This window comes from Ictalurus punctatus, chromosome 12 (assembly GCF_001660625.3).
Source record: "Ictalurus punctatus breed USDA103 chromosome 12, Coco_2.0, whole genome shotgun sequence".
In the NCBI taxonomy this organism is placed as follows: domain Eukaryota; kingdom Metazoa; phylum Chordata; class Actinopteri; order Siluriformes; family Ictaluridae; genus Ictalurus; species Ictalurus punctatus.
The window spans coordinates 16,891,689-16,908,168 of NC_030427.2; the positions used below are offsets into that span (position 1 = coordinate 16,891,689).

Consider the following 16,480-nt stretch of genomic DNA (forward strand, 5'->3'; position numbering starts at 1 on the left):
TAACAGCTCATTCATAGGGACGTGTACAGCAGACGCTCCACTGATGATAAATCGATTATATAACGTGTAATCACTGATCTGTAAGGAGATGTTTATGTAACGTTTATGGAAGGAGTCTCCAGTATCAGAGTTAAAGCTGTAACTTTAAGTTTTCCCACATCTACAGGACAGAGGAGTTTATGCCTCCTTGTGGTTTATCAGTAACATGACAAGCTGCAATTTTTTTCTCTTATTAACTTGGAGAGAGAATAAAGAGGCTGGTGAGGGAACGACTGTGTAGATCTGTTATAAGTCAGAACATACATTCCACAACGTTAACTGTAACTATAAATGGATAAAAACTATGACATTTCATTCTTTAATAAATAAATGGTAATTGTTGGTAAGTCTGTGGTATAAGATGAATATAACACTTGGGGACATGCTGTAATAGATGAATAATCAGCTTCATGGTGGGAACGGTAACTCCGCTTCATCACACCGCCCTGACGTTGATTATTTTACTATAAGATTATAACGTGACATGGTTTCTTTGATTCATTTCTTACATTTCAAGAAACAAACCGGCAGCAGTGAGCAGTTCGATGTGATTTATTTCATCCTGTGGAATCCGTTTACTGAAACACGAGAAATCAGACACAAACACTAACCGTGTCACTGTTCCAGTTCGTAATGTTTTATATGTGACTAAAATAAACACTGCACTGTTTAATTCCTTGGTGATGTGACAGAGAGGAGGAATGAGACTGGACACGAGGACATCCAGCTTGTGTGTCCTGTTTGTCCTGACGCTTCACTACCTCATCACACTCGCACTGAAGTGTGTGACGTGTTTAACGTGCGTTTTATTCTACTTTATATGCAGCTTAGAGCCGATTCACATCAATAACAGAAAAGAAAATAAACACACATAAAAGAATGCTGCATTAGATTAGAGACAGGAGCAACACCAGCATTAATCACACACTTGTTTTATCAGAAATTATCAGTGTGCTGTCTGTGTGTCAACAAACACACACTCCTCAGTGATGCAATTTTTTAATTTAGATTTATTTTGCTTTTTTAAAAAAATGTTATAATTTTTTTTACAAAAAATATTGTAATTGTTATATATTTCCTCACAGGTGGTGTAGTCTCGTGTTTCACTGCTGTGTCTTTAAAAGAATGACAAGAAAATAAAAACTGTGTTTGGTTTAAACGTGTGTAATGTAGTTTATTCACCTTCCACCCCCCCAACTGCAGGCGCGCTCTCTCTCTCTCACTCACTCACACACACACTTCACACTTTGTAATTAACTAGAAAGCATTTATTGATTATAATTATTTCAGTTAAAACTGTGCCAAGCTTTAAAAACAAACTGTATATGAGAACAGCACTACAGAGAACACACACATTCTCTCTCACACCCCCCCTAAATTAACATCTTTATACTAGCTTTGTATTATAATTATTACTGTACATGATAAATTATTTACATATACACATTTATAAATATCTACTACACACATTATTTAGACTTGTACATCAGATGTACGTCACAATAAACACACAACATTGTTACTGAAGTGAATAAATACACACTCAAGGGCAGAATCGTCATAAAAACAAGCCCTGAAAAAGATAATTAAACCCGATGACTGCAGTTTGGTAAGATTTTTTTAGTCTTTGATTTTTCAGAGAATAATGAATTATTACAGTGTTTAATAAACCAGTTCTGTGTATAACAGCAATGTTCTGCTCTTTAAACATTTAATGAAAATGTTTGGGTATTTACAGAACACTTTTGTCTGCTCCACAGAAAAGTAAGTTTATATAAATGCATTTATTCCTTTAAAATGGAGAGGAATGCATTAAAACAAAGACACTGGGATAAATTCAGGAACTTTTAAACTAGTTACTGCAGCTTCAGGTGATTTTGTGCATTAACAGGAAAAAAGTTGCACTTTCCAGTTAAACCTGGCAAACTGAACAACGATAATAAAACTGAATCAGTGTGCTGTAATGGACATCAAAATAAATAAGTAAATCCTGGTAGTTAAAACACTCGGACTGTAATATCCATAGAATACCTCTGCATTATTATAATTATTATCATCACTGCACAAAATTATTCAAATAAATATCTGTACTGTACACATTAATGCACTAACACACACCTGCTGATCATAAGTTATACAGTGTGTGTAAACATAACATTCAAAATGTGCTTTAAAATGTGTTTTTATCCCACTAAACAAGGAAAAGTAGAATAAAATGTTTAGCTTGATTATTGTGATTATCATCAACCAATAAAACTTGGTGAGTTTAAAATATTAAAACACATGAAAATAGCTTAATGAGTCTTTCACGCATGTACACGTGCGCGCACACGCACACACGCACACACACACACACAGAGCGAGTCCTCCAGGTCACACGGTTACTTATGATCTCTGCGCAGGACAGCGGGACTTGAGCTCAGACTGTGACTCCTCCAGCGCTGACGCAGAACAAAGTCGTAACTCTCTGAGGGACACATTGCGTAGAACACATTCGCTTTATCTGGAATCAACAGCTCTGAGAGAGAGTGAGAGAAAGCACACACACTGGGTTATTATACTATTATACTGAGTGTGTGTGCGCGCATGTGTGTATATGAACTTTATCACAGTGCAGTATACATATATATAAAATGTGTGTGTGTGTATTATGTGTGTGCGCGCACCTTTATCACAGTGCAGTATCTGTGTGAGTGTGAAGTCGTTACAGCTCATATTCTCCACGTTGTGTTTCTCCAGAGCTCTCTGTATCACCTGACTCGTCTTATCCTGACTGCTTATCTACACACACACACACACACACACACACACACACACACACACACACACACACACACACACACATTATTACACAGCTGAAATCCTGACCTGCTGTGTTCCAAATGGAGTTTAATCATCACTAATCACGGATAGTGTACCAGGATGCTCTTGTAGACGTTGCAGCTGTGGAGTGCCATACTGACTCTGATGATGCAGCCGTCACTCTGTTTATTATACACAGCCTGGGAGGAGGAGGAAGGAGACGCACCATCAGAGCTCAGACTGGAGATGTCAGACAGAAAGGAGGGAGCAGGAGAGGCGCAGCGTGGATCAGGACATGACCCGGAGGAGTTTCCTGAGATGTTCAGGCATGGTCCAGACTGCAGCATGCGCACACAAACACACATACACACCATGTTTATGATTATTATAGCGTTAAAAGATTAGACAGACCAGTGACTGTATATATACGTAGACAGCATTGTGCCATTTTTATTTTGAACAATAGTAAATTTATCTGCTTTAAGAAGAGAAATTATTCCATGAAATTAATAGCAGAAATAAAACTTTAAGGCTGTGTATTTTACAGCACATGTTAAAATTCTATAATTCTATATTTAGTCCTGATTTATTTATTTCTCACAATCATATCGCCATGACGATATTTAACATCACCACATGTCATGTGATTTTGGCATCATACAGCACTAACATTAACACTGAGACACCTCTAGCTGGAGATGTGTGAGAAATGTCTAATGTCTGCATGTCTGTTCTGTATCTGACCAATCAGAGTTCAGAATTTGATCATGTGATCAGTTACCTGTGATTTGGGGCGGAGTGGAACAGAGAAGTCGTCCATCTCAGAGCTGCTGGAGCCTGATGAGGAAACACTCATCTGATCCAAGTGTGTTTTCTTCCTAGAGCCGTCACTGCTGTTCAACAACCTACGCGCACACACACACACACACACACGGTGTGTCAGTACCATCAATGTGCAGGCTGAGTATGTGAGCATGTGGATGGATAGACATATATAAGGCATGTGTGTGTGTGAGAGAGAGAGAAAGACATACAAGCCAAGTTTCTTGCTGATGAGTCGATGGCTCCAGCTCGGTGACCCGGGACACGAATCCACTGGGGGCTCCAACTGTCGGGACAGATCATAACTACACACACACACACATCAAATCTTAAACACAGTAATAAGGATTCCATCATACCAGGGTTTGGGATTAAACCTTTAGAATGAGAGTGTGTGTGTGTGTGCGTGTGTGTGTGCGTGTGTGTGTGTGTGTGTGTGTGTGTGTGTGTGTGTGTGTGTGTGTACACTGACCTCTGCTGGTCAGACAGGGGTGAGCAGCTGTTTAGCCAGGAGGAGACATGGGGGTGAGATGGGAGAGAGTAGAGAGAGCATGACACCTGCAACTGGCGGATCTGAGACAGAACCTCAAACTCCTGAGAGAGAGAGAGAGAGAAAGAGAGAGAGAGAGAAGATGAGAAATGGCTGTTAAAGAGATATTCCAGTCACCAAAATAAACTGCACCAATTGGTAGGTAACATTTGTGTGTGTTTATACTCACTCTTCTTCGTTTCTCAAAGTTGATTAGTCCACCCTGAAACACACAGATGCTGTTAATAATAATAAAATTATTATTATTATAGCTAGGTAAATCTCAGGTGTGTGTGTATGTGTCTTGGAACCTCTATTGTGTCCGGTAGAGCTGTGTCCAACATGGTCAGGATGGTCAGGTATGTCCCCAGGTACGGCACCTCCCCCCCACTGTAGCTCTGCATGCATGCACACACACACACACACACACACACACACACACACACACACACACACACACACACACTTCCTGTTTTAGCTCAAATGGAACTCTGTGCGATTTATTTGAAATGCCATAATAATAATTCCAAAAACATCACACACCCACATACATACTTCCTGTTTTAAAATGGTACTTTCCACAATGGCTCAAATGGAACTCTGTGCGATTTATTTGAAATGCCATAATAATAATTTGAAAAATCATACACATACACACTTCCTCTTCAGATCACTGCAGACAAGAACACAGACTTTATAAAAAATAAAAAGAGGAACAGACTGTGTGTGTCATCATATACAGTCAAGTCCATAAATATTTGGACAAGTTTTTGTTGTCTGTCTACCAGTGTATTGGAGGCAAATAATTAAATAATGACTATGAGCTCTATGTGATTCAGATTTCATTTGAGGGAATTTACATTCAAATCAGAGCACAGTGTAGAAATTACAGCAGTGTGTCTGTGTGGCCCCGCCCCTTTTAAGGAACCAAAAGTAATTAGACAAACTAACAATTTATTTAATAAATTAAATAAATGTCTTCTCTGTTGAAGCTCTGCCAGGTCTTTACTGCAGCTGTCCTCACTGGTCCTCAAAGGTGTTTTTATTATTTTTTGCAGTTTTACCATCAGCAAGTGAAATTCAGCTCAGATGATTGATTTGGGCACTACATGACATTCCACTTCTCTGCCTTAAAAACTCTTGGTTGGCTTTAGAAATAAGCTTTAGGTCATTGTCCATTTGCACTGTGAAGCTCCATGCAATGAGTGTTGAAGTGCAAGTCTGAATGTGAGCAAATAATTCAATTCAATTAAATTTTATTTGTATAGCGCTTTTTACAATAGATAATATCGCCCTGTACACTTCACAATTCACCTGTATTTATTACATCATCAATAAATACAACAGAACCCGTTCCACTGGCAGCCATACACAACCATGCTGTGAGATGAGGTGGTACGCTTCAGATCATGAGCAGTTCCTTACATTCTCCTTCTCCATACGCTTCTCTTCCTATCATTCTGCTACACGTTGATCTTGGTCTTTTTTGGCAAACTCTAATCTTCCTGTTTGTGAGGCTTACCCAGTGGTGTACATCTTGTGGTAAACCCTCTGTATCTACTCTGGTGAAGTCTTCTCTTGATTGTTGACTTTGACACAGATACTCCTACCTCCTGGAGGATGTTCTTCATCTGGCCAGCTGTTGTGAAGGGGTTTTCCTTCACTTCGGAAAGAATTCTTCTGTCCTCTACCACAGGTGTTTTTCGTTGGTTTTCCGGGCCTTTTTGTGTTCCTGAGCTCACCAGTGTGTTCTTTCTTTTTAAGAACGTATCAAACACTTAACATCAACTTGAGCTTACGTGTACGTGAAATAATGACAGGACAACACACCTGTCCAATTACTTTTGGACCAAATGTGAAAGGGGGAGGGGATAAATATAAAAAGTGGAGCAAAATAAAGCTGTGCTTTGAGCTCATATTCAGTATTTAAATGTCAACTCTAATATACTGTGGAAGACCAATAAAACAACTTTGTTATAACAATGTCCAAATATTTATGGACCTGACTGCATATAAAACTCTAAACCACAGTTTTCAGAGCATCAGACTACAATGTTTATGGTTGAACTATTCCTGTAATTGGACACTGTTAGAGTGCTGGAACTGTTCATGGCTCAGTTTCTCACAACACCACGACAGATCTCCTCTAAAACACACGCCCTTCATGCTGCTTTCTGACAGGAACAAGTTTTATTTACAGAGCCCCAGAACACCGTCTGCTCACAGACTAAAGATTAAAGTGACATTGAAGGAAATTATATTACATATATAAGTATTAAATATTATATTATATTATAAATATTATATTACATATACGTATTATATTACATATATAACATATTAACGTTCATGTGTAATCTCACCGTGCATTTGGAGGTGATACTGAGATTAGGAGATCCGAGTGCTGTAGAGGGGTTTTCCTCTGTGTGTTCATTACTGTCCTGAAACACACACACACACACACACACACACACGGTCAGGGGCAGGGATGATACATGTATGTATCACACATGTATGATGCTATATTGTGATTAAGAACAACCATCAGCTTTATCAGTTCCAGTATGAAGCTAAAAGCGTTTAGAGATTACAGATGTTCTACCTGCACACAGGTACACACTACACCCGATACGGAGCTTAAACACAGATTATAAAATGTGTGTAAGCTATCTGGCATTTGTCCTTAGGCACACACTGATAAAAGACCAAATTGAGAACTCCCTGTTTATATCTAGGAGTTCTCACGTCACTGCTGGGTTTCAGTTACAGAGAGCTGCCGCCTTTCCATCCATCTCTATTTAAATGCAGACTTTATACACTTATGTAAAATTCATTACTGCATCTTGTTTCACCAAGACATCTCTGAGCAAACTTTCTCACTCACACACACACACACACACACACACACACACACACACACACACACACACACTCACACACAGATAAGCTCAGGTGTGTACAGTCTGAGTGCACCAGTCACTATTTATTCAGTCAGTTTTCCATCATTGGGCACTTATGTAATTGAATAATGTGCGCTCTGATTAGCTGAGAACACACACACACACACACACACACACACACACACACACACACACACACACACACACACACACCCACACACCTACCTCCAGGATCTCTCTGTTAGCCAGAACACAGTTTTCATCAGGAAAGCTCTCACACAGCTGCTCAAAGTTGGCTAGACTCTCTCTGAAAACACACACACAATATTTTTTATATATATATATATATATATATATATATATATATATATATATATATATATATATATATATATATATATATACATACATACACACACACACACACAATTAGTACACAAAAGCAAACTTCCATGATGAGGGGTAAAAAGTGTGCACGAGTTTGTGTGTTATTTTACTTGCTGACTGTAGCCCAGGTCTTTTTGAGGCGATACACAGCATTGGACTGTAGAGCAGACAGGATCGCATGCAGAGACGAGAAGTTCCTCAACAGATAGCACTCCTACAAACACACACACCAAAATGTTTAACATAACTTGTACACACACACACAGTGCGCACACTGCGTACATGCACACACACAGTGCGCGCAAATGCACAGACACACACAGTGCGTGCACCTGAGCCACAGAGATCCATTTCTCGATGATGCGAGCACGGTGGCCGGGGCTTGTGTGATGGCAGCAGGGGTGTAGTCTGGGTGATCTGGATGATTTTGGAGAGGTGGGGGCGGAGTTTGGGGTTGTAGGCGTGCAGAGCAGCGAGGTGATGACCCAGTTAGTGACAGAGTTAAACTGGGCAATTGTGGCTCTCACGCTGGGCGCTAAGCTCCGGTTCTGCTTCTTATCCCTCTGAGACCAAACACAGCCGAGACAGTGGAACGGAACCACATGCGCAAACAGGCCCTGTGGAGAACAAACAGGTCAGAACCACACCTAGGTTAAAACACTGAGGTTCTCTGGGTTTAGGTGACCTGCCCTTGATGACTTCCCCTCACTAGTGCACTCATAATATAAGGGGAGGAGTCACTCCACTGATATGCAGTGATTGACACTTACGGCGTCCAATCTGGTGAGCTCCTCAGCAATGTCCCGGGCGGAGCAGCTCAGGACGCTTCCTGTTTCTTCTCCAAAAACATTAGTGACCTCTGACCTGTTCTCAGCACGCCTGTCTGTATCAAGAGATGAGAAAAGGTGAGTGTGTGTGTGTGTGTGTATGTGTGCGCACGTGTGTGTGTGTGTATACACGCGTGTGTGTACCTTCCTCTTGAAAGGTGTGTAAGAGTGTGTCGGCGTGCTGAGCGATGCGTCTGAAACACAGGCGATGGCGCAGATGGAAGGAGAGCAGACGGAGCGATGGATGGAGAGGAGAGTCTCTCAGGTCCTCAGTGAACTCCTCCAACCACAACTTCACCAACGCTGGGAGAGAACTACACACACACACACACACAGAGAAAGATAGGTGTTTTATATCAGATCACGTGTAGAAAATAAACAAGAGACTGTTTGTGTGCGCCACTCACCTCCTCACACATACACTGTTGTCCAAGTTGATGATTTTGTCTTCCCTAGAGAGAGAGAGAGACGGAGACACACACATGCACACACAGGAATGTGAGCTGATCTAGAGAATGACGCACACAGCACTCGTTCTCTTTTCTTTTCTCTCTGTGTTTGTTGTTTTTGTCTCTCACAGTGTCAGACTTGTCTACATTCTCACACCTTTACATCTAATTATAGCTCTCACACACCCACAGTACTTTATTACTTAATTACACAATTAACTATAAATTTAAAAAAAGTCAATAAAGAAATGTTTATCATTGTTACAGAGAAGTGCATAATTACAGTAATGACAAGATTCTGACAGGCACAATTTATCCCGATATCAATAATATCGTAGATAAGCTCATTGCTAACTATCAGTATGTTTAGTGAATCTGTTTAGGTGTTGATTGTGTTTCCATAGTAACAACTGCTATTCAAATCCAAGGGATAAATAAATGGACCTTCTGACACAATATACAACAAAAACAGTTTAGAGTAAACTCTAATACTAATAACACTATTAACGTGAAGTGTATGCGTGTGTGTGTGTGTGTGAGAGAGAGAAACCTCTGAAACAGCATCTCGATGAGTGTGCTGGTGCAGGTGAAGGCTCTGTAGGTGGAGAGGAAGATTCGGGCGTAGTCGGGTTCGTCACACTCGGGCTTCACCAGCTCAGTGATGAGGTGCTCCAACATGGCTGCCTTCACTCTGCGCACCTTCAGCGTACGATACTGCACACAGGCCACGCCCACCAAGTCCGAGGGGGAGGTACATGCCGGCTCCCTGTGAAGGGTCACGCCATACACCACCCCATCCTCCACCTCCTCCCCCCATTCCTGTACTGGGTCCTGCACACACACACATTGTGGCATTATAGGACTGCATTCCAAGTTGTTCTCTACCTCAGAAGAATAAACACACTTCCTCGGAATGTATTTTAATATTTCCATAGTAACCATACCGCTACAACAAATGACCAACGTCGCCGCGCTCACGTTTCCTCTCGAACGCATCGCCACGCTCACGTTTAAACTCTGAGGTTTACCGCTGAAGATCATAAAGATCAGATCTGTCTTTTTTAGAACCTGTATAAAGAAAATCAGCTCCTGATGTTACTGATGAATTGTAACACACTCTCCTGAACACTTTCTTATGCACTCACACTGGAGACTCATTCCATAAATGTTAAATAAATGCCTCCTTGCTGGAAACCTCACCATATTAACGATTAAACACATTTTTCTTTTTTAAATAACACACTTAATCGGTTTATTATTAGAAATAAGGAAGTAGACGGAAGAATGAAAGGAGAAGGAGAAAGATGGTGAAAGAAGAAGTGGGAAAGAAAAAGAAGAGAAAAGAATGAAAGAGGATGGAAGATGCAAGAGGAAAGAAATGAAAGGAGGAAAAAGAAGGTGAAAAGTACTGCTGGGCCTCCCAGCCAGCTCCATCAAACCCCTTCAGATGATTCAGAATGCAGCAGCAGGCCTCGTCTTCAACCAGCCCAGAAGAACCCACATCACACCCCTCTTCATCTCCCTCCACTTACTTCCTGTAGCCACCTGCATCAAATTCAAGGCCTTGATGCTCACCTACAAAACCTTGTCTGAACAGCACCCCGCTACCTCAGCACTCTCCTTGAGGTTTATGTTCCCTCACACAACCTGCGATGAGTTAACGATCAGGTGACTGGGTAACACTACAAATTCCACAGTGAGAATGTGTGTAGTTTTTATTTCCGTCACTGAACAGATACATATACAGCTAAAGCAGAAAGAGGCTTTAGTTTTACTTTATTAATGAGTGTCTCAGCCTCTATCTGTGTGGTGTACAGGTGAGGAACAACAGCGTGAGGGATACAGGTGAGAACAAAAGATTTGGGTCAATGCCATGAAACAACACATTTTATATATTTTTATCTGCATAACCAAAGTGTGCGTGTCCCAATCTTGTGGGTGTTTCTCAACACAGACTCGTCATTGGCTGGTTTTAATGCTGATAATTTCTACCAGTGGAGAATCACGGTTCTGCAGAAACTGAACTCTGCACTCAGACCAATGAAGTAACACACCAATGAAGATTTCATTTCCTGTGCGAGTGTGCAACACGACCAATGCAAAACAGCAACACGGAAACAAGGCAACACAACGATTTACAGAGGAACACAATGAGATTAATACACACCAATAAACACAAAACACACACACCAGAGTATGATGTGTTAATGATCATAATATTGACTTTACGTATCGAGGTACAACTCCGATTCCTAAAAAGTTGGAACAGTATGGAAAATGCTAATAAAAACAGAGGAGTGATTTGTAAATGTATTTTGACTTGTATTTAAACGGCAATGTATAAACACAAGGTGTTTGATGTTTTAACGTAATCAACTGCATAGTTTTTTTTAAGATAATGTCTATTTTGAATTTGACGCATGCAACACGTGCCAAAAAAGTTGGGACAGGGTAAATTTAGAACTAATAGCGATGTGACAAGTTGAAATAAGAAGGTGATGTGAAACAGGTGAGGCAATTGTCTAATCATAGTATATAAGGAGTCTCCAAAAAAGGCCTGGTCCTTCAACAGCAACGCTGCGTCGAGGCTCACCAATCTACCTACAGATGCATCAGCAAATAATCCAACACTTTGAGAACAACATTCCCCAAAGACAAGTCAGTAGGACTTTGGGCATTTCACCTTCTACACATGCACAATATACTTAAAAGATTCATGGAATCTGGTCAAATCTCGGTGTGCAAAGGGCAAGGCTGAAAACCACTTCTGAATGCGTGTGATCTCTGATCCCTCAGACGTCACTGTCTTAAAAACTGTCATGAGTCTGTAGTGGATATCCTGACATGGGCTCGGGAATACTTTGGTAAACCTTTGTCAGTAAACACCATTCGCCGCTGCATCCACAGATGCAAGTTAAGGCTTTACTATGCAAAGCAGAAGCCATACATCAACACTGTCCAGAAGCATCGCCGACTTCTCTGGGCTCGGTCTCAACTTAGATGGACAGTAGCACAGTGGAATCATGTTTTGTGGTCCGACGAGTCAACATTTCAAATAGTTTTTGGACAAAACAGCCGTTGTGTTCTGCAGGCCAAAGAGGAAAAGGACCATCCACGCTGTTATCAGAGTCAGGTCCAAAAGCCAGCCTCTGTCATGGTATAGGGGTGTGTCAGTGCCCATGGCATGGGTAAATTGCACATCTGTGAGGGCACCATTAATGCAGAAAGATATGTACACATTTTGGAGCACATGCTACCATCCAGAGCAGGACAATGTCAAACCACATTCTGCCCAGATTACAAGCGCATGGCTGCGTAAGCAGAGAGTGCGGGTGTTAGCATGACCTGCCTGCAGGCCTGACCTGTCTCCAATTCAGAATGTGTGGCACATTATGAAGCACAAAATAAGCAACGAAGGCCAGTACAGTTGCACATTTGAAGAAATGCATAATGGATGAATGGGGGAAAATTCCACTTGCTAAACTTAACCAACTGGTGTCTTCATTGTCCAAACGTTTAATAAGTGTTATTAAAAGGTGATGTTACACAGTCGTAAACAATCGACTGTACCAACTTTTTTTGGAGTGTGTTCCAGTCATCAGATTTTAAATGAGTGTATATTTTCAAAAATAATTAAATTCACAAAGTAAAACATCAAATAATGTTCTAATAATGTGTTATTAATGTGTTTTCAGTATAGTACAGGCTTAACAGAATTTTCAAATGACTCTTTTTGTTGTTTTTTCCATACTGTCCCAGCTTTTTTGGAATTGGGGTTGTATATCGTTTAATCAAACAATTGCACGAACCCGTGGAGCGTCCGCTGTACACGTCCTTGTGAATGAGCATTAAAATAAACCAGCCTATTGTCAGAGCTGCTTTTATAGAGAATTAATAAACGCCTTCTGAACAATCACAAGCCAGAACTCAGCAGCAGTGTGGTGTAAAAAAGATAAAAAAACAAATAGTGTTAAATATGGTGATTATTTAGAGTACACACTCAACCGAAACTGCATCTACCAGCCCTGCTCAGGCATTAAGCAAGAGAAATAACTCACACACACACACCTACACACACCTGTTGAACAGGTACATACGGGATTCCCAAGCACAAAACAATCTACTGTTAATAAGTGCTCAGTGATCAATAATGTTTATGCCAGTATTGACCTGTTGATTTCACACATCATGTATATTCCAGTGCATTTTAATTTTTTTTCTTTTGAAGATTAGGTTAATAAAGACAATTAAAGAGCCTCACACTCTCCTGAATTAAACCCAGGAATGCAAAATAATGCAAAGACATGCAAAACACCAAACAAGTGCACTACTGTGATACCGACTACATATTATGCAAATCGCAATATCTCGTGCCATATGGAGCACGCAGAAGAGGAGAATAAGGAGTCGTTTGGAACCCAGATGATTCATAGGACTGTTGATTACAGAGATTTGAGAGTCGACTCCTCTTCTGATTCAATGTGTTCTGAGTCGATTGTGTCGAGTTTAGTCGTTTCCAAAAACTAAACCATCACACAGTAAAGGAAATATAAAGACCAACTAATAATGTACATAATACAGTATTATGATTTATAGCATAAAAGGCAGACAGTGAATCTTCACACATTTTCTAACTTCAAATGCTCAGTTTAAATTAACAACAAAAAAAAACTTGTTTCCCCAACTTTTTAATTGTAGCTAAATTGTCTATATTGTGTATAAATTGTGTAGTTCTTTCTTTAGCATTAGCAATGTTGATTTACTGTAAGAACTTGCTTTGAATTTTACTCAAAGCTTCGGAGTCGACTTTGATGTCTCAAATTCGAGATTCGACACTTTTATGGAATCGAATCCCAGCCATCGATCTTGAGCGCCTTTCGAAGGAATATAAGGATATAAAACAGCAGTATTAAATGTCTACACGAAGCCGTTTAAGTAAAAACAATAATTTACCAGGGTTAGCTGCCATTTCCCCATAACTTTTCAGTCAGAAGTGACTTGAGCAGCGGTGTTGAAGTTGATTAAAAGGCGGACGCTGTTGCTGCCATCAGCGCTGTGAACAACTTCATGACAGAACTCCAATCAGAACTCTCAGCTCCCCACTTAAACATTCACCACAGAAAATAAACTTAATCCTTGTTTTGTTTGTCCACTATAATTTAATTGTAAAAAGTAGGATAATCCGTTTCAGAGAATAATTAAACGAAGGTTGCGTGAACAGAAAAAGAAAGTTAATTTAACACAGACAGATGTGCGCGCCTGCTCTCGGACACTGACTTTCCACAGCGCTTGGGTTTCTAGGTGGGCGGGGTTTCGAAAAATGTGCGTCATCACGTCACACAGAGAAGCTGAAGCGCGTCTTTGTCAAACTCTGTGTCACGCAAACCAAAATAACTGCTATACTGTTTAACAGCGCGGGAAAGTTATTATTATTATTATTATTATTATTATTATTATTATTATTATCATCATCATCATCACATGATTTAGTGAAGTGTGTCTGTGTGTCTCACCTCACTGTGTGTGTTTAGCAGGGTGAAGTGTGTGAGCCAGACATTAGTGTCACGCAGGACTCTCTTCAGTCGAACGCGCTTTACACACACACTCCGAGCAGAGACACACAGCTGCAGAGATGCTCTCATCCTCTAGACACACATCTGCTGCTCATTTACACATTAAACACGGAGACAAGCTGTGTGTGTAGCGCTTTGTTTATCGACACACACTTCTCACATAGTAGCTCGTGCAAAATAAATACGACGCGGACGCGCGTGTGATATAACATGCATAACAATATTCATAAGTGTGTATGTGTGTTACTCACTGCACACGCCACACCACTCGCGTAATCTTTTTGTCCCATGTTCAAGGCCCGAAGCAGCCACGTGATTAATCAGTGACGCAACTGACCTGTCCGGCTGCAGGTGTGATGTGCACGTGCTCCAAACCGCATGTCCGCTAAATACCGAACAGAGTTGCCAAAATAACCCCAATAACATCATCTCTCGCTCTCTCTCTCTCTCTCTCTCTCTCTCTCTCTCTCTCACACACACACACACACACACACACACACACACAGTGTTCACTCTGTACTGCACTAGTTAGGGAGGTTTGGAATTTTATAATCGGTCTGAAACCCAGGAAACTACTGATTATAGCTGCTATAGTAAGTGAGAACAGGAACTTGTTTCACCGACATTCCAGAACATTAAATGTAATTATTACCAGCTAAAAAGGATGGTGTGTTGATTTTAATTAAAGATAAAGATAGATAGAAAGATAGATAGATCACTAGATAGATAGATCGATCGATCGATTGATCGATCGATAGATAGATAGATAGATAGATACAGTTGATTGATTGATTGAGCATAGAGACAGTGCTGGTTAAAGTGATAAATGACCTACTACTGGCCTCTGATCAGGCTTGTGTCTCCTTGCTTGTGTTGCTTGACCTTAACCTCCTTTTACTTAATTCTGATAAGGCAGAAGTACTTGTACTAGGACCACAATTGTCTGATTACATAGTAACTCTGGATGGCCTTTCTGTTTCATCATGTGCAGCAGCAAAATACCTTGGTGTGATTATCGACTCCAGTCTTTCATTCCACTCCAGCCTTCTTTCATCTCAGAAATATTGCTAAGATAAGAAATATAATGTCACAACATGATGCAGAAACATTAGTTCATGCTTTTGCCACCTTTATTTTGGATTATTGTAATGAATTACTGTCTGGATGTTCAAGTAGGAGCATAAACAAGCTCCAGTTAGTCCAGAATGCAGCTGCAAGAGTCCTTAATAGAACCAGAAAATATGACCACATCACCCCAATCTTATCCACACTGCATTGGCTCCCAGTAAAATTTTGCATTGATTATAAAATGCTAATATTGACCTATTAAGCACTGAATATATATAGGTACTTGTGCTACAGTATCTGGGCTCAAGTTTGGTCTTTTACGATCCGCCACGCCTACTTAGATCAAAAGGTGCAGGCTATTTGTTGGTACCTTGAATAGCAAAGGCTACAGCAGGGGGAAGAGCTTTCTCTTACAAAGCCCCACAGTTATGGAACAGCTTTCCCACTAGTGTTAGGGGCTCAGACACACTCGCAGTGTTTAAGTCCAGGCTGAAAACATATTTGTTTAGTCAAGCTTTTTGTGAAGTGTTTTTCATAGGTAAAGGATCAGATCTAGGGCTCACAGGCATAGCGTGTTGTGGTGAACTGGGATGTTTGGATGCGTTCACACGTTCACCCAGGGTTGTTGATGATGGAGTGCCTGTCTGCCTTATGTCCCAGGGTGCTCTCATGTCTGTGTTACCTTCTGGCTCTCCCTTTTAGTTATGCTGTCATAGCTAGTCTTGCCGGAGTCCCTGCTTGCACTCATGCAAAGTACATTGTCCTTAACCAATACGAGACAATAAGCATACCTAATAATCTCTCCACCCCCCCCCCCACCCCCCCACCCCCCCACCCCCGCCTTCTGTTGAGCTACACATGTTACTCCTGAGATGCCAGTGATCCTGACCCCTTCTTCCCTCCAGAACTGCCTGTTCCATCCTGATGCCCTACTTCTGGTTCAGTTCTCATCAATTGGAAGTCACATGCTGCTCCTGAGGATGTTCCCACATGGTGCAGCCTAAAGATAATTGAGATTACTGAGGATGGTACCACTGAAAAACCATGATGATGGCTTTGGACCTCAATTCATGTGAACAGTTAT

General features: G+C 40.8%; 1 protein-coding gene across 3 annotated transcripts; it reads right to left on the reverse strand.

The window, feature by feature from the left end:
• Window positions 1-1,285: 1,285 nt before the first annotated feature.
• Window positions 1,286-14,732, reverse strand: rgl3a (ral guanine nucleotide dissociation stimulator-like 3a). Of its 3 annotated transcripts, none has more exons than XM_053684283.1 (17): window positions 14,580-14,732; window positions 9,306-9,586; window positions 8,714-8,758; window positions 8,451-8,620; window positions 8,250-8,362; window positions 7,812-8,096; window positions 7,590-7,693; window positions 7,318-7,399; window positions 6,556-6,633; window positions 4,504-4,590; window positions 4,383-4,415; window positions 4,136-4,257; window positions 3,876-3,968; window positions 3,623-3,746; window positions 2,958-3,179; window positions 2,706-2,820; window positions 1,286-2,557 (listed from the first exon to the last, which is right to left on the reverse strand). In XM_053684283.1, the coding sequence occupies exons 1-17, from the start codon at window positions 14,616-14,618 to the stop codon at window positions 2,421-2,423; spliced, it is 2,130 nt and encodes a 709-aa protein (XP_053540258.1). In that variant the 5' UTR covers window positions 14,619-14,732; the 3' UTR covers window positions 1,286-2,420. The 3 variants fall into 3 exon arrangements, with proteins under 3 accessions (XP_053540258.1, XP_017336484.1, XP_017336486.1); XM_017480995.3 differs by lacking the exon at window positions 14,580-14,732 and adding an exon at window positions 14,269-14,571; XM_017480997.3 differs by lacking the exon at window positions 14,580-14,732 and adding an exon at window positions 13,709-14,043.
• Between the last annotated feature and the right edge of the window lie 1,748 nt (window positions 14,733-16,480).